This window comes from Rattus norvegicus, chromosome 4, assembly GCF_036323735.1.
Source record: "Rattus norvegicus strain BN/NHsdMcwi chromosome 4, GRCr8, whole genome shotgun sequence".
Lineage (NCBI taxonomy): Eukaryota > Metazoa > Chordata > Mammalia > Rodentia > Muridae > Rattus > Rattus norvegicus.
The window spans coordinates 88434104-88455476 of NC_086022.1; the positions used below are offsets into that span (position 1 = coordinate 88434104).

At 37.3% G+C, this 21373-nt stretch overlaps 1 protein-coding gene across 1 annotated transcript; it reads left to right on the forward strand.

Annotated features, from left to right (window-relative positions):
• Positions 1-9994: 9994 nt before the first annotated feature.
• On the forward strand, positions 9995-10903 carry Vom1r83 (vomeronasal 1 receptor 83). Its single transcript, XM_039109063.1, has one exon. The coding sequence runs from the start codon at positions 9995-9997 to the stop codon at positions 10901-10903; it is 909 nt and encodes a 302-aa protein (XP_038964991.1).
• The last annotated feature ends 10470 nt before the right edge of the window (positions 10904-21373 follow it).

A 21373-nucleotide genomic window follows, 5' to 3' on the forward strand; every position in this document is an offset into this window, starting at 1 on the left:
AAGAAATTGAAGAAGACCTCAGAAGATGGAAAGATCTCCCATGCTCATGGATTGGCAGCATTAATATAGTAAAAAATGGCCATTTTACCAAAAGCAATCTACAGATTCAATGCAATCCCCATCAAAATACCAATCCAATTCTTCAAAGAGTTAGACAGAACAATTTGCAAATTCATCTGGAATAACAAAAAACCCAGGATAGCTAAAACTATCCTCAACAATAAAAGGACTTCTGGGAGAATCATTATCCCTGAACTCAAGCAGTATTACAAAGCAAAAATGATAAAAACTGCATGGTATTGTTAAAGAGACAGACAGATAAACCAGTGTAATTGAATTGAAGACAAGGAATGAACCCACACACCTATGTTCACTTGATTTTTGACAAAGAGCCAAAACCATCCAATGGAAGAAAGGAAGCATTTTCAGCAAATGGTGCTGGTTCAACTGGAGGTCAGCATGTAGAAGAATACAGATCGATCCATGCTTATCACCCTGTACAAAGCTTAAGTCCAAGTGGATCAAGGACCTCCACATGAAACCAGATACACTCAAACTAATAGAAGAAATAGTGGGGAAGCATCTTGAACACATGGGCACTGGAGAAAATTTCCTGAACAAAACACCAATGGCTTATGCTGTAAGATCAAGAATTGACAAATGGGATCTCATAAAACTGCAAAGCTTCTTTAAGGCAATGGACACCGTTGTAAGGACAAAATGGCAACCAACAGATTGGAAAAAGATCTTTACCAATCCTACAACTGATAGAGGGCTTGTATCCAATATATACAAAGAAATCAAGAAGTTAGACCACAGGGAGACAAATAACCCTATTAAAAAATGGAGTTCAGAGCTAAACAAACAATTCACAGCTGAGGAATGCTGAATGGCTGAGAAACACCTAAAGAAATGTTCAATATCTTTAGTCATAAGGGAAATGCAAATCAAAACAACCCTGAGATTTCACCTCACACCAGTGAGAATGGCTAAGATCAAAAACTCAGGTGACAGCAGATGCTGTCAAGGATGTGGAGAAAGAGGAACACTCCTCCATTGTTGGTGGGATTGCAGACTGGTACAACCATTCTGCAAATCAGTCTGGAGGTTCCTCAAAAAACTGGACATTGAACTACCTGAGGACCTAGCTATACCTCTCTTGGTCATATACCCAAAAGATGCGCCAACATATGACAAAGACACATGCTCCACTATATTCATAGCAGCCTTATTTATAATAGCCAGAAGATGGAAAGAACCCAGATGCCCTTCAACAGAAGAATGGATACAGAAAAGTGGTACATCTACACAATGGAATATTACTCAGCTATCAAAAACAATGACTTTATGAAATTCATAGGCAAATGGATGAAACTGGAAAATATCATCCTGAGTGAGGTAACCCAATCACAGAAAAACACACATGGTATGCACTCATTGATAAGTGGCCACTAGCCTAAATGCTTGAATTATCCTAGATGCACAGAACACATGAAACTAAAGACGGATGACCAAAATGTGCGTGCTTCACTCCTTCTTTAAAAGGGGAACAGGAATACCCTTGGAAGGGAATAGGGAGGCAAATTTTAGAACAGAGGCAGAAGGAACACCCATTCAGTGCCTGCCCCACATGTAGCCCATACATATCCAGCCAGCAAACTGGATAAGGCTGACAGGAACCGGATGTAAATCTCTCCTGAGAGACACAGACAGAATATGGCAAATGCATACGCGAATGCCAGCAGCAAACCACTGAGAACGGGAACCCCGTTGAAGGAATCAGAGAAAGGACTGGAAGAGCTTGATGGGGCTCAAGACCCCACATGAACAACAATGCCAACCAATCAGAGCTTCCAGGGACTAAGCCACTACCCAAAGATTATACATGGACTGACTCTGGGCTCCAACTGTGTAGGTAGCAATGAATAGACTTGTAAGGGCACCAGTGGAAGGTGAAGCCCTTGGTCCTGCCAAGACTGAACCCCCAGTAAACGTGATTGTTGGGGGGAGGGTGGTAATTGGGGGAGGATGGGGAGGTGTAGCCATATAGTAGGGGAGAGGGAGGGTTTAGGGGGATGTTGGCCTGGAAACCGGGAAGGGGAATAACAATTGAAATGTAATAAGAAATACTCAAGTTAATAAAGATAAAAAAACCTATACATGGACTGACCCAGGTTTCCAACTGCATATGTAGCCTAGAATAGCTTTGTTGAGGCACCAATGGAAGGGTAGCCCTTGGTAGCCAAGGCTGGACCTCTCAGTGCAGGGGAATGTTGGATTGAAGCAGGAAGGAGGTGGATTGGGGAACACCTGTATGGCAAAGAGAGAGGGGATGGGGCTTAAGGACAGGAAATCTGGAAAGGGAATATTTGAAATGTAACTAAAGAAACATATACAATAAAAAAAAGAAAAGAAAAGAAAATACAATCTTTCTTCCCATGAACAGTTTGAGCTCCTTTGTCAAAGATCAAGTGACCGTAGGTGAGTGGGTTCATTTCTGCATCTTCAATTCTATTCCACTAATTTATCTGCCTGTCTCTGTACCAATATCATACAGTTTTTAGCACTATTTCTCTGTAACACTGCTTGTGGTCAGGGATGGTGATTTCCCCAGAAGTTTTTTATTGTTGAGTATAGTTGTCGCTATCCTGGGTTTTTTCTTATTCCAAATAAATTTGCAAATTACTCTTTAATTCTATGAAAAATTGAGTTGTAATTTTGATGGGGATTGCATTGAATTCATACATCGCTTTTGGCAAAATGGCCATGTTTACTATATTAATCCTGCCAATCCAAGAGCATGGGAGATCTTTCTGTCTTCTGAGATCTTCAATTTCTTTCTTCAGAAACTTGAAGTCCTTGTTATAAAAAACTTTCACATGCTTGGTTAAAGTCACACCGAGCTGTTTTATATTGTTTGGAATTATTGTGAACGGTGTGATTTTCCTAATTAATTTCTCAGCCTGTTTATCCTTTGAATAGAGGAAGACTACTGATTTGTTTGAGTAATTTACTACCCAGACACTTTGCTGAAATTGTTTATCAGGCTTAGTTGTTCTCTGGTAGAACTTTTGAGGTCACTTAAGTGTACTATCATATCATGTGCAAATAATGATATTTTGACTTCTTTCTTTCCAATTTTTATCCCTTTGACCTTCTTTCACTGTCCGATTCCACTGGCTATTGATTCAAGTACTATATTGAATAAGTAGGGAAAGAGTGGGGAGCTTTATCTAGTCCCTGATTTTAGTGGGATTGCTTCAAGTTTCTCTCCATTTAGTTTGATGTTATCTACTGTTTGCTGTATATGGCTTTTATTATGTTTAGGTATGGGACTTGAATTCCTGATCTTTTGAAGACTTTTATCATGAAGAGATGTTGAATTTTGTCAAGTGCTTTCTCAGCATCTAATGAAATGATCATGTAGTTTTTATCTCTGAGTCTGAATATATAGTAGATTATGTTGATGGGAGTTTCTTATATTGAACTATCCCTTCATTTTTGGGATGAAAACAACTTGATCATTTTGATTTGTTCTTGAATTCGCTTTGCAAGAATTTTATTTAGTATTTTTTGTGTCGATATTCATAAGGGAAATTGGTCTGAAGCTCTCTTACTCTTTTGGGTCTTTTTTTTTAGAGTATAGGAGTAATTGTGGCTTCATAGAAGGAATTTAGTAGTACACTGTCTGTTTCTATTATGTGGAATAGTTTGTACAGTATTGGTATGAGTTCTTCTATGATGGTCTCATAGAATTCTACACTAAACACATCTGGTCCTGGGCTATTTTTGGTTGGGAGACTTTTAATAACTGCTTCTCTTTCTTTAGGAGTATGGTGTTGTTTAGATGGTTTATCTGTTCCTGATTTAACTTTGGTACCTGGTAATTTTCTAGATAATTGTCGATTTCCTTCAGATTTTCCAGTTTTGTTGAATATAGGCTTTTGTAATAGGAGCTAATTTTTTTTTTAATTTCCTCACATTCTGTCGTTATGTCTTTCTTTTCATTCCTGATTTTGCTAATCTGGATACACTCTCTGTGCACTCTGGTTAGTCTGGCTAAGGGTTTATTTATCTTGTTGATTTTCTCAAAGAACGAGCTCCTGTTTTTGTTCTTTCTTTGTATAGTCCTTCTTATTTCTGCTTGGCTGATTTCAACCCTGAGTTTGATTATGTCCTGACTTCTACTCCTCTTGGGTGTATTTGTCTCTTTTTATTCTAGAGCTTTTATGTGTGCTGTCAAGCTGCTGATGTGTGCTCTCTCCTGTTTCTTTTTGCAGTCACCCAGAGCTCTGAGTTTTCCTCTTAGCCCTGCTTTCATTGTATCCCATGAGTTTGGATATGTTGTATCTTAATTTTTATTAAGTTTGAAGAAATATTTAATTTCGTTCTTTATATCTTCCTTGACCACCTTTTCATTGAGGAGAGTGTTGTTCCACTTCCATGTATATGTAGGCATTCTCTCGTTACTGTTTTTATTGTAGACCAGCCTTAGTCCATGGTGATCTGATAGGATGCATGGGATTATTTCTATCTTCCTATATCTGTTTAGGCCTGTTTTGTGATCAATTATATCATCAGTTTTTGAGAAGGTACTATGAGGTGCTGAGAAGAATATATATCCTTTTGTTTTAGGATGAAATGTTCTATAAATATGTACTAAATCCATTTAGTTCAAAACTAGTATTAGTTTCTGTAGGTCTCTCTTTAATTTATGTTTCCATGATCTATCCATTGATGAAAGTGGGGTGTTGAAATCTCCACCAATATTGTGTGAGGTGTATGTGATTTGATATTTAGTAAGGTTTCTTTTATGGATGTAGTTGCCCTTGGTTTTGGAGCATAGATATGTAGAATTGAGATTTTAGGATTTTAGGATTTAGGAAAAATCTTGGTGGGTTTTTTCTTTGATGAATATAAAATTATCCTTTTTAAAGACTTTGGTTGAAAGTCAATTTTTTTCAATATTAGAATTGGAACCCCAGCCTGTTTCCTCAGGCCATTTGCTTGGAAAATTGTATCCAGCCATTCACTCTGAGGTAGTGTCTGTTTTTGTCTATGAGATGTGTTTCCTGCATGCAGAAAAATATTGGGTCCTCTTTACATATCCAGTCTGTTAATATATGACTTTTTATTGGGGAATTATGTCGGTAGGTATTGAGAGATATTAAGGAATGGTGATTTTTGCTTCCTATTATTTTCATTGTTAGAGGTGGAATTGTGTTTTTGTGTCTCTCTTCTTTTGGTTTTGTTGCAAGGAGATTAATTTCTTCCTTTTTCTAAAGCATAGTTTATCACTTTGTGTTGGAGTTTTCCATCTATTATTCTGTATAGGGCTGGATTTATAGAAAGATATTATGTACATTTGGTTTTGTTGTGGAATATTTTAATTTCTCCATCTATGTTAATTGAGAGTTTTGCTAGATATAGTAGCATGGGCTGGTGTTTGTGTTCTCTTAGGGTCTATATGACATCTTTCCAGGAACTTCTGGCTTTCATTTTCTCTGGTGAGATGTCTGGTGTAATTTTTATAGGTCTGCCTTTATATGTCATTTGACCTTTTCCCTTACTTCTTTTAATAGTCTTTCTTTGTTTTGTACATTTGGTGTTTGACTATTATGTGGCTGGAGAAATTTCTCTTCTGGTCCAATCTATTTAGAGTTCTGTAGGCTTCTTGTATGTTTATGGGCATCTCTTTCTTTAGGTTAGGGAAGTTTTCTTCTATGATTTTGTTGAATATATTTACTGGCCCTTTAAGTTTGGAGTCTTAACTCTCTTCTATACCTATTACCCTTAGGTTTGATCTTCTCATTTTTTCCTTGCTTTCCTGAATGTTTAGGGCTAGCTTTTTGTGTTTTTCATTTCCTTTGATGGTTCTGTCGATGTTTTCTATGGTATCTTCTGCCCCTGAGATTCTGTCTTTTATCTCTTGTATTCTGTCAGTGATGCTTGCATCTACGACTCCTGATCTCTGCCCTAGGATTTCTATCTCCAGTTGTCTCCCTTTGTACTTACTTTGTTGTTTCTATTGCCATTTTTAATGATTTTCTTCAATTACTTCACCTGTTTGTGTTTTCCTGTAATTCTTTAAGGGATTTTTGTGTTTCCTATTTAAGGGCTTTTACATGTTTACTTGTGTTGGCCTATAGGTCTTTTTTTTTATTAACTTGAGTATTTCTTATATACATTTCGAGTGTTATTCCCTTTCCCGGTTTCCGGGCAAACATCCCCCTCCCCCCTCCCTTTCTTTATGGGTGTTCCCCTCCCCATCCTCCCCCCTTGCTGCCCTCCCCCCAACAATCTAGTTCACTGAGGTCTTTAAGGGAGTATTTATGTCCTAGTTAAATACCTCTATCATCATCATAAAATGTTATTTTAAATCTACATCTTGCTTTTCCAGTGAGTTTGCATATCCAGTATTTACTTTAGTTGGAGAACTGGGCTGTGATTATGAAAGTAGTCTTGGTTTCTGTTGCTTGGCTCTCTGTGTTTGCCACTCATCATCAGGTTGTCTGTGGTATTAGCTTATCTTGCTGTTTCTGACAGTGGCTTGACCCTCCTCTAGATCTCTGTGTCAGAACTCCTCTAGAACTGTTTTCCTTTTTCCTTTCAGCTGTTTCTGGGAACAGGTGCTCTCCTCTCAAGTTATTAGTCACTCATGGTGACTGTCTTTCAGCTTTTAACTCAGGCAGAAACCTGCTGCTGATTGCTCCTAGTTTCCTGTGTGTACAGGGCACAAATTGCACTAGGCCATTCCCTCTTGGGTCGGGAAGCTGGGCAGAGGGTAGTCTCGTTTGATTTCTCAAGCATGTCCGCACTTCTGAGGGTCTAGCTCTCTCCCCAACAGGATTTGGGTGCAGAGAGCTGTTTGACTGGTTCAGTTCAGTTCCAGGAACAGACCAGAGCAGCAGGTACCTCCTGCTGACTCTTCCTGTATTCCTGTGTCCAGAGGCATTTTGAGGCTTCCTATTGGAACAGGATGTAGGTAAAGGTGGGTACAGGTGGCAGTCTTTCCTGAGGTCTCATAATGGTCCGCACTTCTGCTAAAACTGTTTTCTACTTTTTTTAAGTGGGATATTATTGTGGCAAATTCTGTTCAAAATGACTGAGATCAGTCCACATGGACAGATAGAGAATGGAGAGAATAGCTCACACATGGGAAACCCAGAGCTCAGCTGTTACAACTCTACTGTTTTCCTGGAATTAGGAAAGTTCACTTTTCCATTTGATAGTGCCACTTCCTACCAAACTCATGTATAGAATGTCCTTTTCCAGATGACATGATAACTAGGTCTAAAGGGATTTGAGCTGATGATATCTCTTCCTTATAACTAGATCTTAGGGCCACATTCTACAAGGATGTTTGTTGAAGGCCCAGGTGGGTGAGTGTTTCCTTTTCTCTTCATTATAATGAGACCTGTAATTAAGTGATAGAAGGAAGAAGGATTTCTGTATTAAATGATTAGACAATCCTCTGCTTGGAATATTACTTTTGAGTCACCCAATTTCACCAGCATTTCACAGATGCTTGTAGACATAAAGGAATCAGTGAAATGATTAAGAGAAATACATAGTTTTCTCTAAGTATGATCTCTTGTTACATATACAACCTTAGAATGGGACTATTCAGAAAAGGAGCAGGACCTAGCAGATATATACAGTGATAGAAAAGGATAAAAGTGTGAAGGTGATCAATGGGTATTATATATTTGGTAATCATATAAGACATTTCCTCAGTTTTTAAAATGAATGTCCTACATATGTATGTAAAAGTTGCTCCAGACACAACATTTAGGGAGGGTATCTTACTTAGGATTCTCTTGGGTGTGTACACTAATAATTCACGCAATACTGTTCCACATGAATAATGCAAAATGCATTAGTTTTCAATCCTATAACAAGACACTGAAATACCTTAGAGGGTGATGAACAAAGAAACACACTTATTGGTATGCAGGATTACCTTCATAGCATTACCTTAAATTGTATTTTGTATTTTCTCTTGTTACTTCTTTTATTGAGTTAACTGGCTTTATGCATTTAATAATATGAAACTTAAGCTAGGAATGTACAACAAATACTAACTAATTTAGTGTTTATCTGTATTTTTCTTATTAAGTTTGCATATCTTTAGGAATTCTCATGAGAGTTTTAACTCATAGCCTAGGAATACATAAGACACTGTTAACATTATATATTAAGGGATTTTTTTAACTTTAGAGAGATAGGTTTCTTCAATTACAATGATTTCTCCTTTTGGTTGTTATCATATTTCCTTTTGTTTATTTTTTTATTCTCTTTGTGGGAAGTGATTCAAGCTGACTAAGAAATTTCTCAGGTCTTACATCTATGAAATTGCACAGGCAAAGACTTAGAATTTGTTTTATAACTATCAGCTTCTGTGTACATCCATATCTTACATGTACATACCACAAGCAAAGGTTTAAGACAGTTGTGCAATTTTTCTTTATGGCATTTTCACAAGAAGTCTCAGGAATATGTACAATTATCTAGTTATCAAATAGAATTTTTGATCACTATGCTCTTTGGATAACTCCAGCTTCAGTCAACTACAGTCAGCTTCAGTACTGAACTACAGAAACGATCACTGAAAGTATAGCTTTAGCATTTAATGAGACCATAGAATAATACCAGGGGTTTTGACAAGTACATTTACAATTTTATGAAAATCACTCTTAAATTTCTATTATTATGGTCCATATAAATGTATAAACCTCCCAAGTATCACTTGTCAGCACACACAGATTCAGCTTCAACCATTATATGCAAGCTTCTAGTCATTCACTCTTAGTGGAAAAAAATGTATAGATAATAGGGTTTTCTTAGCATCCTATATTCTTTCTTGTTAGAGGCTCCCAGTTCCAAGTCTTCAGATGTGATTATGTAGCCTGTAGAATGTAGATTGTGTAACTGTAAAAGCCAGTAAGGCAAAAAATGGTACCACTGCAAAGACATGGGTGAGGGTGGGTGCAATGGAGAACAGAATAGCAGACTACAAGTGTCTCATCAGGAATAAGAAAAGATTCGGCTCCTTAGGGTGAAGAGGTAGGTAAATACAGATGAAGTGGGGAGGAAGGTACAGGGGAGTAGCAACAGGACATAATTGATCTAAGAGGGAAATGGGAAATGGGTGGATCCTTAGGTAAGGGGTAGGGAGACAAATACAGAACACAGAGGAAGTGAGGGAAAATCATATGTTTTGTTGAAAAAGCCAAAAGGAAACATCTTGTTAAGGATTTACACCACCATCCTCTCAAAAAAAGATTTTTAAAAAATGGTCTTTTCTTGATACCTTAGAATTAATCACTTAATCTTGAATCGGAGTTTACCAATGGTCTTCCTCTGTATCTATGTCTTTAATTCTAGATTCTGGGGATGTAAGATCTCATGTTAAAGAAACATATGAAAGATGAACTGTGATAGACATTTTGCCTGGGATTTCATTAGAATTGTGAGGAAAATATAGAAAATTTCTAAATGCATCTTACTAAAATTATGCACTATAATGCATTCTCATCTGTTTTTTGATATCTTTTATAATTTTCCCCAATCCCACCATAGTTTTTGTACATTTGTGCAAGTGTGGCTGGTATTCTATGCTCATTAATACTGTTTCAATTTTTAAATATAAAATGAGCCAAGTCAAATTAATAAAATCGAAATTCCAAGATATGAGATTCAGGTATAATACAGGAACACAAAGTGTGTATTCTGTATAGATGTGACTCTAAATTAATTTATTTTTAATAATATATTCTCTATATAGGAAAGACTTGGAGGACGTATAGGAATGTAGGCTATTTCCAGGATGAGACATCAAAAGAGAGATAGGATACTCAATGATTAGTATAGAAAATAGAATGATTATATAACCATACTGTGAAGTGAATAATAATTTTAATATTTAACATATTTTTCCAGATATATAAAAAAGACTTACATTATGCTTTTAAAATCAATACACTTTCCATTTATGTCTTCAATCAAGAATGTCCTTTATTTCCAAGCTGGACTAGGAGTCCTATCCAATATTTTTCTGCTGATTTTCTACATCTTCACAAACTCAAGTCACAGACCTAAGCCTGTGGACCTGATCTCCTGTCAACTGACCTTTATTCATATAATTATGGTTCTCACTGGATGGGATATTTGGCTTGAGGACATGTTTGAGTTCCTGAACATTCAGAATGACTTCAAATGTAAGGCAACTATTTACCTAAACAGGGTGATGAGAGGCCTCTCTATCTGTGTCACCTGCCTCCTGAGTGTGTTCCAGGCTGTCACAATCAGTTCTAATACCTCACTGTTGGCAAAATTTAAACATAAATTAAAGAAATATGTCATCTATGCTTTCTTCTATTTTTGGTCTTTCAATTTGTCTTTCAGCATTAATCAGTTCTTCTCTGTTGGTGCTTATACCAATATAAGTGAGACCAACCAGATGAGGGTCACTAAATATTGCTCACTCTTTCCAATAAACAACATCATAAGGGGATTGATTTTAACAATAACAACTTTAAGAGATGTGTTTCTTGTAGGAGTCATGCTGACCACAAGTGTGTACATGGTGATTTTCTTGTTAAGACGTCAGAGGCAATGCAAGCATCTGCATAGCAGCAACAACATGAGAGCATCCCCTGAGAAAAGAGCCACCCAGACCATCTTGATTCTGGTGGTCTTCTTTGTGGTCATGTACTGGGTGGACTTCATCATCTCATCTACTTCAGTCCTGATATGGAGGTACAACCCTGATATCCTGACTATTCAGAAGTTTGTGATGAACTCATATCCCACAATTACGCCTTTGGTACAAATGAGTTCTGAAAACAGAATAATCAATATGCTGAAAAACTTTTGGCCAAAATTCCAACAGGCTTTTTAAAAGGGGATCATTTTTCCTTATTTTTTTAAAGGACCACAAAACATATACAATAGAAGACTGCCTTGTCTTGCCACACATAACCTTCGAGAGACTTGAGGTCCCAGGGAGAGGAGAGGTCTGTTGGGGTGGGGACATCCTTTTGGACATCAGGGAGGATGTATAGGATGAGGAACAGTCAGAGTGAATACCAGTGGGTGATAATGTGATGACTGTAATAAAAGATTAAAGAATAATTATAAAAAGGGAAGATTTATATTATTTTCTAGGTATGAGTGTTCTGCTAGCATGTCTGCATTTGTTCATTTCTGGTGTTCACAGAGATCATATGAGGTCATTGTATCCTTTGGAACTGGATTGAGCAGTGGTTCTAGGATTTTATTTTGTGAGGAGTTCTAGTCTCAATTATTTAAAAAAAACTTATTCTTTTGAAATTATTTAATAGTTCAAGAAGCAAAGTAATATTTTTTTATCATTTAAGTTAAATTCATGGTATCATACACTCTTTTATACATTTCTGCTGCCAAGATATATGGAGATCTTTCAGTTCACAGTACACCATAAGTTGATATTTCCACATGAATTCCCTTTCTCTATTTTAATTGATATCATAAATGTTTCCCTGATGCTGAGTTTACTCGAAAGAAGATTCTTACTTATAGTAACTTTTTAGCATTTACATTGAAAATATGTTAATTTACTCTGAATCATCAAGAATAGTGTTAAGATAGTATTGTAGATTTGTTTCTCAATTATGATTTTATTTATTCTTTCATACAATACTTCCTGACCTCAGTTTCCCATCTCTCCATTCCTTCTAATCCCTCCCTAATATCTTCTCTCCACAAATCCACCCCTTTTCCTTTTATAAACAAGAAACAGGCCTCCCAAGGATATCAGCCAAACGTGGCATACCACGTTAGAGTAAGACAAGATACAAAGCCTCTTATGAAGACTAGATGAGTCAAACCACTAGGAGTATAAAACACAACAAGCATAGGAAAGTGTCAGACACACCCGCCTCCAATTTTTAGGACTCCCACAAAAACACCCAAACTACACATCTATCATGTATATGCAGAGGACATGGCTCAGACCCATACAGGGTTCATATTTCTTGCTTCAATCTCTGTGATCACTGTGCTCCTTCATAATAGATTCTGTGAGCCCTGTGTTCCTGCTGTCCTTGACCCCTTTGGCCCCTATAATCCTTTCATCTACAGTTCCCTGGCTCTGCCTGATCTTTGGCTATGGATCTCTGCTTCTTCTCCCATCAGTTCCTGGATCATACTTCTCTCAGGTGACAATTGGGATAGGTACTAATCTCTGGGTATCATTTCATTAATATTTTTCCACTTGTTTTGGTTTTGTCCTGGGTCTGTGGTCTGTCCTCTCTCTGGTACCTGGTGATGCAGGAAGCATAGGCTCCCTCCACGGCTCTGGGTCGAAAGATGTATAAGACATAGGTTAGGCACACCCACATGTTCTGTGTCACAATTACCTCAGGAAATCTGACAGGAAAGGCAGATTGTAGGTAGAAAGTCTGTGTTGGGTTTCTGTCCCAGTCTCTGCTGTATGCCTTGCCTATTTATAGATTACCAGTTCAGTCTCCAAATCTCACATTACAAGGAAGCTTCACTAAGGTCACTCTCATTTATCTCAGGGAGTTTCCACTTAATTAGGTGTCTAAACCACCCTACCAACCATCCCCCAATTACAGTATTCTCTCTTAATACAATCCCTCCATCTTCCCACCTCCTGCCTGATCCCTCCTGTTCCCATCCCACCTGTCCCCCAGTCTACTTGCAAACTATTCTTTTTCCCCTTCCATGCATCTCCCTTTAAGCCCTTCTTGTTACTTTGTGTCTCTGGATTTGTGGATTGTAGCATAAAACTACATTATTTAATTTTTTGTAACTACTTATAAGACAGTATACTCTGCATTTGTCTTCTTGAGTTTGGGTTACAATACTAAAGTTGATGTTTTTCTAGTTTTATCCATCTGCCTACAAATTTCATAATGTTTTTATTTTTAACAACTCAGTAATACTCTGTTGTTTATATTTACCATATTTTCTTTTATCCATTCATAGGCTGTGTTGTTTACAGTTCCTACCGATTATGAATGAAACTACTGTGACATAGCTGAGCAAGTGTCCTTGTGTTGTAATTGAGTATCCTTTGAGTTTATGCCTGAGAGGAGTATAGCTGGGTTTGAGGTAGATTGAATCCCAATTGTTTGAGGAAATGCCATATTGATTTGAAAAGTAGCTGTACAAGTTTGTGCTTTCCCAAGCAATGGAGGAGTGTTCCCCTTATTTCACACTTATGCCAGGATGAGTTGTCATTTCTGTTATTGATTTCAGCCACGCTGAAGGCTGTAAAAATAAAGCCTCAAAATGGGTTTGATTTGTATTTCACTGAGGGTAAGAATGTTGAGTACTTTTAAGAGTTTCTAAGCCATTACAGATTCAGCCTTTGATAATGTTTTGTATAGATATGTACCCCATTTTTAATTGGGTTGTTTTGTTTCTTGAAGTTTAGTTTCTCAGTTTTTAATACTTTGCCTGTTACTTCTCTTTCAGATGTGGAGTTAGTGAAATTCTTTTCACATACTGTAGCTACCCTGTTATGCTAACAATGATGTTCTTTGCCTTTCAGTAGATTTTTTATTTCATGAGGTCCCATTTATGGATTGCTCTGTTCAGTGGCTGCGCTATAAGTGTTAACTTTCTCTGTGGCAATATGTTCAAGGCTATTCCCAACTTTATCTTCTATGAGGTTCAGTGCTTTTAATTTTTTGTTGCGTTCTATGATCCACTTGGATATTAATTTTATGCAGGATGATAGATATCGACCTATTTGTATTCTTCTACACGCCAACATCCAGATTGACTAGTACCAAAATGCTGTCTTTTTCCATTATCATTTTCTCACTTCTTTATCAAAAACCTGTGTCCATAGGTGTGTTGATTTATGACAGGGTCTTTGATTCTATTACATTTGTGAATTTCTCTGTTTTTTATGCCAATATCTGTACTGGAGCTAAAAATATGGATTGGTGATAACCACAGGTATTTATTATTGAACAAAATTGTTCTTCTGTTTATCCACATCAAGGTGTGTATTGCTCTTTCAACATCTGTAAAGGATTGTGTTTGAATTTTGATGGTGATTGTGTTAATGCATATATTACTTTGGTAAAATTGCCAAATTTACTATGTTAAACATATTGATCCATGAGCATAGGGGATCTTTCCATCTTGTAATATCTTCTCCCACTTCTTTCTTCAAAGATTTAAAATTTTTGTTATGTAAGTCTTTCAGTTCTTTGGTTAGACTTTCCAAAATGCTTTATGTTATTTGTGGAGGGTCTTGTTTCCCTGACTTCTTTCTCAGCTTGTTAATCATTTATGATTTGTTACTTATACTTATATCCAATCACTTCACTGAAAGTTTTATAAAATGTAGGCCTTCCATGGTAAAATGTTTGGGCTCACCTATATGTACCACCACATCGTCTGTCAATATAAATACTTGAACTTCTTCCTTTAAGTTTTGACAATCTGTATTCTTTTGATCTCCTTCAGGTGTATAATTTTTCTACATATTACTTCAAGTAGTATGTTGAATGAATATGGAGTGAGTGAACAACTTGTCTTGTTCCTGATTTTAGTGGAATTGAGTTAAGTTTCTCACTTAATTTGATAATGCCCATAGGCTTGCAGTAATATGCATTTCTTATTTTTAGGCATGTCCCTTGTATACATAATCTCTCCAACATTTTTGTCATAAAGAAGTTTTGAATATTGTCAAAAGTTTTCTCAGTACCTACAGAGATGTTTATGTGTTTTGTGCTTTTTTTCTTTCAGTTTGTTTATATTGTAGATTTATTTACTGACTTTTCTTTGTTGAACATTCCCTCCATCTCTGGGATGAAAACTAGTATATTCTGGCAGATGACTTTTTTAATACATTTTGTATTTTCAGAGTATTTTTTAGTAGTTTTGTGTCCATGTTCATGCAAGAAACTGGTATGAAATTTTATTTGTTGAAACTTTGTCTGACTTAGGTATCAGTGTGACTGTGGCTTAAAAATGAATTTTGTATTCTTCCTTCTGTTTGTATTTTGTGGAATAATTTGAGAAGTATTGGTGTTAATTGTCCTTTGATAGTCTGGGTGAATTTGAAGCCATCATTTGTTTTATTGCATGCCTTTCAATAACTGGTTCAAATATTTATGAGTTATAGGCCTATTTAAAATATTTAGCTGATCTTGATTTAACTTTGGTAAGTAGTATCTATTCAGAAAATTCTTTTTTGTTTTCCAAGTTTGTGGACTACAAGTTTTTAAAGTATGACCTAATGATTGATGGGATGTCCTCGGTGTCTGTTGTTATGTGACATTTTTATTTCAATTTAGTTAATTTGGATATTCTCTATGTGTTTGGATAGGGGTTTTCATACCTTGTTGATTTTCTAAAAGAATCAATTTGTTGTTGGTTCATTGATTCTTTTTATTATTCTCTTTGGTTCTAGTTGAATGTTTTTAGATCTCGGCTTATTTTTTGCTCTCTTTCATCCTTGAAGGACTTGCTTTGTTTGTGATTTAGTTTTTTCAAGTGTGCTATTGACTTTGACAGATCTCTTCAATTATTTTCTCTTTATCTTTATCTTTTTTTTATTTAATTACTCACTTTATAACCTGATAGCTGCTCCCACACCTCCTTTCTTCCCAGTCCCATCCTAGTAAATCCTCCTCCCATCATTGTCACTTCCTCTTCTCTTCAGAGAAAGGGGAGACATCCTTGGGTGCCACATAACCTTAGGGTTGCCAAGAGCTGTAGGCCTAAACCTAACTCCTACTACTGAGTCCCAACCTGGCAGTGCACTTTAGGGAAGGTAATCCAATGGCAGGCAACACTTTCAGAAACTGGTTCCATTCCAATTGTGAGGAGACCCACATAAAGACCAAGCATCACTTATGCTATGAATGGATAGGGGACATAGTTCCAGGTACTGTATACCCCTTGGTTGGTCATTCAGTCTCAGCAAGAATCATGGGCTCTTCTAGTTGATGCAGAAGCTCTTCTTATGCTGTCCTTGCTCCTTCTAGCTACTTGAATTTTACCTGAGTTTTCTTGAATGTAGGCTTTTGTAGCACAATCTGATGATTTTTTTTTAATTTCTTCCAATTCTGTTGTTATGTGTCCCTTTTCATTTCTGATTTTGTTAATATGGATACACTCTCTGTGACCTCTGGTTAGTCTGGCTAAGGGTTTACCTATCTTGTTGATTTTCTCAAAGAATGAGCTCCTGTTTTTGTTGATTCTTTGTATATACTACTTGGTTGATTTAAACACTAGTTTGATTATGTCCTGACTTCTACTCCTCTTTGGTGTATTTGTCTCTTTTTATTCTAGAGCTTTTAGGTGTGCTGGCAAGCTGCTGATGTATGCTCTCTCCTGTTTCTTTTTGCAGACACTCAGAGCTACGAGTTTTCCTCTTAGCACCACTTTCACTGTGTCCCATATGTTTGGGTATGCTCTATCTTCATTTTCATTAAATTCTAAGAAGTCTTTCACTTAATTCTAAGAATTTCTTTCTTTATTACTTCCTTAGCCAAGGTGTCATGAGTAGAGCATTGTTGAACTTCCATGTATTATGGGCTTTCTGTCATTATTGTTGTTATTGAAGACCAGCCTTAATCCGTGGTGATCTCATAGGATGAATGGGATTATTTCTGTCTTCCTGTATCTGTTGAGGCCTGTTTTGTGACTGAGTATATGGTCAATTTTGGAGAAGGTAGTATGAGGGACTGAGAAGAAGGTATATCCTTTTGTTTTATGATGGAATGTTCTATAAATATCTCTTAAGTCCATTTGGTTCATGACTTCTGTTAATCTGTCTATGTCTCTGTTTAATTTCTGCTTCCATGATCTGTCCATTGATGGAAGTGAGCTGTTGAAATCTCCTACTATTATTGTGTGGTATACAATGTGTGCTTTATGCTTTAGTAAGGTTTCTTTTATGAATGTAGGTGCCCTTGCATTTAAAGCGTATATATTTAGGATTGAGAGTTCATCTTGGTGGATTTTTCCTTTGATGAAGATGCAGTTTCCTTCCTTATCTTTTTTGATGACTTTTGGTTGAAAGTCAATTTTATTTGATGTTAGAATGGCAACTCCAGCTTGTTTCTTCAGGTCATTTGCTTGGAAAGTTGTTTTCCAGCCATTTACTCTGAGATAGTGTCTGTCTTTGTCATGAGGTGTATTTCCTGCATGCAACAAAACTTTGGGTCCTCTTTACATATCCAGTTTGTTAGTCTATGTCTTTTCATTGGGGAATCAAGTCCATTGATGTTGATTAAGGAAAAGTAATTGTTGCTTCCTCTTATTTTCGTTGTTAGAGGTGGACTTATGTTTGTGTGTCTCTCTTTTGGTTTCTTTGCAAAGAAAATATGTTCTTGCTTTCTATATGGTGTAGTTTCTCTCCTTGTATTGGAGTTGCCATCTATTATTCTGTGAAGGGCTGGATTTGTAGAAAGATATTGTGTGAATTTGGTTTTGTCATGGGATATCTTGGTTTCTCCATCTATGTTAATTGAGAGTTTTGCTGGATACAGTAACTTGGGCTTGCATTTGTCTTCTCTTAGCATCTGTATGACATCTGTCCAGAATCTTCTGGCTTTCATAGTTTCTGGTGAAATGTCTGGAGTAATTCTTATAGGTCTGCCTTTATATGTCACTTGACCTTTTTCCCTTACTGCTTTTAATATTCTTTCTTTGTTTTGTGCTTTTGGTGTTTTAACTATTACGTACAGAAGGAATTTCTTTTCTCCAATCTATTTGGAGTTCTGTAGGCTTCTTGTATGTTTATGGGCATCTCTTTCTTTAGGTTAGGGAAGTTTCCTTCTATAATTTTGTTGTATATATTTACTGGCCATTTAAGTTGGGAGTCTTCACTTTCTTCTATACCTATTATCCTTAGGTTTGATCTTCTCATTGTGTCTTGAATTTCCTGTATGTTTTGGTCTAGGAACTTTTTGCGTTTCAAATTATCTTTGACAGTTGTGTCAGTGTTTTCCATGGTATCTTCTGCCACTGAGATTCTCTCTTCTATCTCTTGTATTCTGTTGGTGATGCTTGTAGCTACAGCTCCTTATCTCTTCCTTAGGTTTTCTATATCCAGGGTTGTCTCCCTTGGTTCTTGTTTTTATTGTTTCTATTTCCATTTTAAATCCAGGACAGTATTGTTCAATTCCTTCACCTATTTATTTGTATTTTCCTGTAATTCCTTCAGGGATTTTTGTGTTTCCTCTCTAAGAACTTCTACTTGTTTACTTGTGTTTTCCTGTATTTCTTTAAGGGAGTTCTTTATGTCATTCTTAAAGTCCTCCATCATTATCAAAAAATGTGATTTTAAATCCAAATCTTGCTTTTCCAGTGTGTTTGGATATCCAGTATTTTCTTTGGTGGGAGAACTGGGCTCTGATGATGCCAAGTAGTCTTCGTTTCTGTTGCTTAGGTTCCTGTGCTTACCTCTAAGATTGGGTTTTATCTCATGTTTGCTTGTCTTGCTGTTTCTGAGAGTAACTTGACCCTGCTGTAGGCCTCTGTGTCAGCACTCCTGTAGAACTGTTTTCCATTTTCTTTCAGCTTTTCCTGAGAACAGGTGCTCTGATTTCAGGTGTGTAGGTGCTCCTGGTGACTGTCTTTCAGCTCTAGGTGCAGACAGGAATCAGAAAAGTCCTGCCTCTGATTGCTTCTAGTTCCTTGCACCAGGGGGTACATTTGGCACTAGGTGATTCCCTCTTGGGTCTGGACTGTGGGCATAGGGTAGTCTCCTCTGATTTCTCAGGAGTGTCCACACTTCTGAGGGTCCAGCTCTCTCCCCCATGGGATGTTGGTGAAGGGAGCTGTTTGGCTGGTTCAGGTCGGTCCTGGGCACAGACCAGAACTGCTGGTCTGTTCCTATATCCCTGTGTCCAGAGACACTGTGCAGTTTCCCCTTGGACGAGCAATGTGGGCAAATGTGTGCAGAAGTCGCAGTCTGTCCTATGGTCTCAAGATGTCTGCACTCCTGGGTGTTCAGCTCTCTTCTCCATGGGAGGGTGCAGGGAAATGTGGGATGGTATAAGTTCACTTCTGGGCAGAGCCAGAAACAGAAAGTGCCCTGACCCAGAGAACTTCTGCCTCTGTGTGTCCTGAATACACCAGGCAGGTCACTTGGTAGCAGAAAAGTTGGTCTAACCCTGCTCTCATGGGTGTAGGCTCACCTGGAGAGTGTCTTCTAGCTATAGGTGATGGCAGGGATCAAAGGGTCCTGCCCTTGATTGTTCCTAGGTCCTTGAAACCAGGGGGCACATTTGGCACTAGGCAATTCCCTCATGGGTCTGGACTGTGGGCAGAGGGTACTCTTCTCTGACTTCTCAGTGGTATCCACACTTCTGAGGGTCCAATTCTCTCTCCCGCGGGATTTGGGTGCAGGGAGCTGTTTGGCTAGTTCACTTCAGTCCTGGGCACAGATCATAAACATGGGGATCAGCAGCTCACTATTCCTATATTCCTGTGTCCTGAGGCACTGTGCAGTTTCCCCTTGGACCGGGGATGTGGGTAGAGGTGTGCAGAAGTGGTAGTGTGTCCTGCAGTCTTATGGTGTCTCCACTACTGGGTCGACATAATTGTTTTTGATAGCTGAGTAGTACTCCATTTTGTAAATACACCACATTTTCTGTATCCATTCCTCTGTTGAAGGGCATCTGGGTTCTTTCCAGCTTCTGGCTATTATAAATAAGGCTGCTATGAACATAGTGGAGCATGTGTCCTTGTTATGTGTTGGAACATCTTTTGGGTATATGCCCAGGAGTGGTATAGCTGGGTCCTCAGGTAGTACTGCCTAATTTTCTGAGGACCTACCAGACTGATTTGCAGAGTGGTTGACCAGTCTGTAATCCCACCAACAATGGAGAAATGTTCCCCTTTCTCCACATCCTTGCCAGCATCTGTTGTCTCCTAAGTTTTTTATCTTAGCCATTCTGACTGGTGTGAGGTGGAATCTCAAGGTTTTTTTTTTTTTGATGTGCTTTTCCATGATGCCTAAGGATGTTTAACATATCTTTAGCTGCTTCTCAGCCATTTGATATTCCTGAGCTGAGAATTCCCTTTTTGCTCTGTAACACATTTTTAATAGGTTATTTGTTTCTCTGGAGTCTAACTTCTAGAATTCTTTCTGTATTTTGGACATTAGCCTTCTATCAGATGTAGGGTTGGTTAAGACTTTTCCCCGATCTATGGTTGGCTCTTTTATCCTATTGAGAATTTCCTTTACCTTACAGAAACTTCAATTTTATGAGATTCCATTTGTCTATCTTTAATCTTAGAAGAAATTTTTCTTTGTGCCAATGTGCTTGAGGTTCTTCCCAACTTTCTCTTCTATTATATTCAGTGTATGTGGTTTTATGTGAAGGTTCTTGATCCACTTGGTCTTGAGCTTTGTACAAGAAGATATGAATGGATCAATTTGCCTTTTCTACATGTCAATAGCCACTTGAACCAACACAATTTCTTGAATATGTTTTCTTTTTTATCACTGGATGGTTTGGACTTTTTTGTCAAAGATCAGGTGGCAAGAGGTATGTGGGTTTATTTCTGGGTTCAATTCTATTCCATTCATTTATCTGATTGTCTCTATAAGCTCATTTTATCCTCATTATTGCTACAATTCCCACCACTATCATAGCAGTATCCTTATTTTACTTTGCTGGTTTCTGGCATTACTACAGGCTACATAATCACATCTTAAAATGTGGAGAATGTAGCCTCCAACAAGAAAGAACATGTGACAATAAGACAAACACTATTTTAACACATTATGATAAAACGAACTCACTGAAGATGACCAAATAATGATTCTGTTTTGGATTTTCTCTTTTAAATCAAATTCCTTCCTATGCAGTGGATAACAAGGTCCCCAGTGTTATCATGCATCATCAACACCTACATACTTTTTACACCTTCACTCAACAGTCTTAAATTTTGTGCCTATGTTAGATATTTAGCCTGGTTATCAGGATCAAATGAATGAATTTAATTCAGTTCTTAATATCAGCTTACTGATAGAGAAATAGAAAATAAAAACACAGACTCTTGTTAGAAAACGTGCCTACTTGTAATGTGATATTCACTAATATCTTCTCCATATATAGTTGTATGCATGCATGTATGTAGAGAAATAATGCACAAATTAGTGCCAGAGACCATCCTGCTTTTCTATGAATATGATACTTTTCTTGGTTCGGGTTTAAAACTATGAAGATACCCCATGTTAGAGTTATGAGGTAACTCTTATAAGGACAACATTTAATTGCAAATGACTTACAGCTTCAGAGGTTCAGTATATTATCATCACAGCAGGAAATATGACAGGGTTCAGGCATAGTGTTGTAGGAGGGAATAAGAGTTCTTCTATATC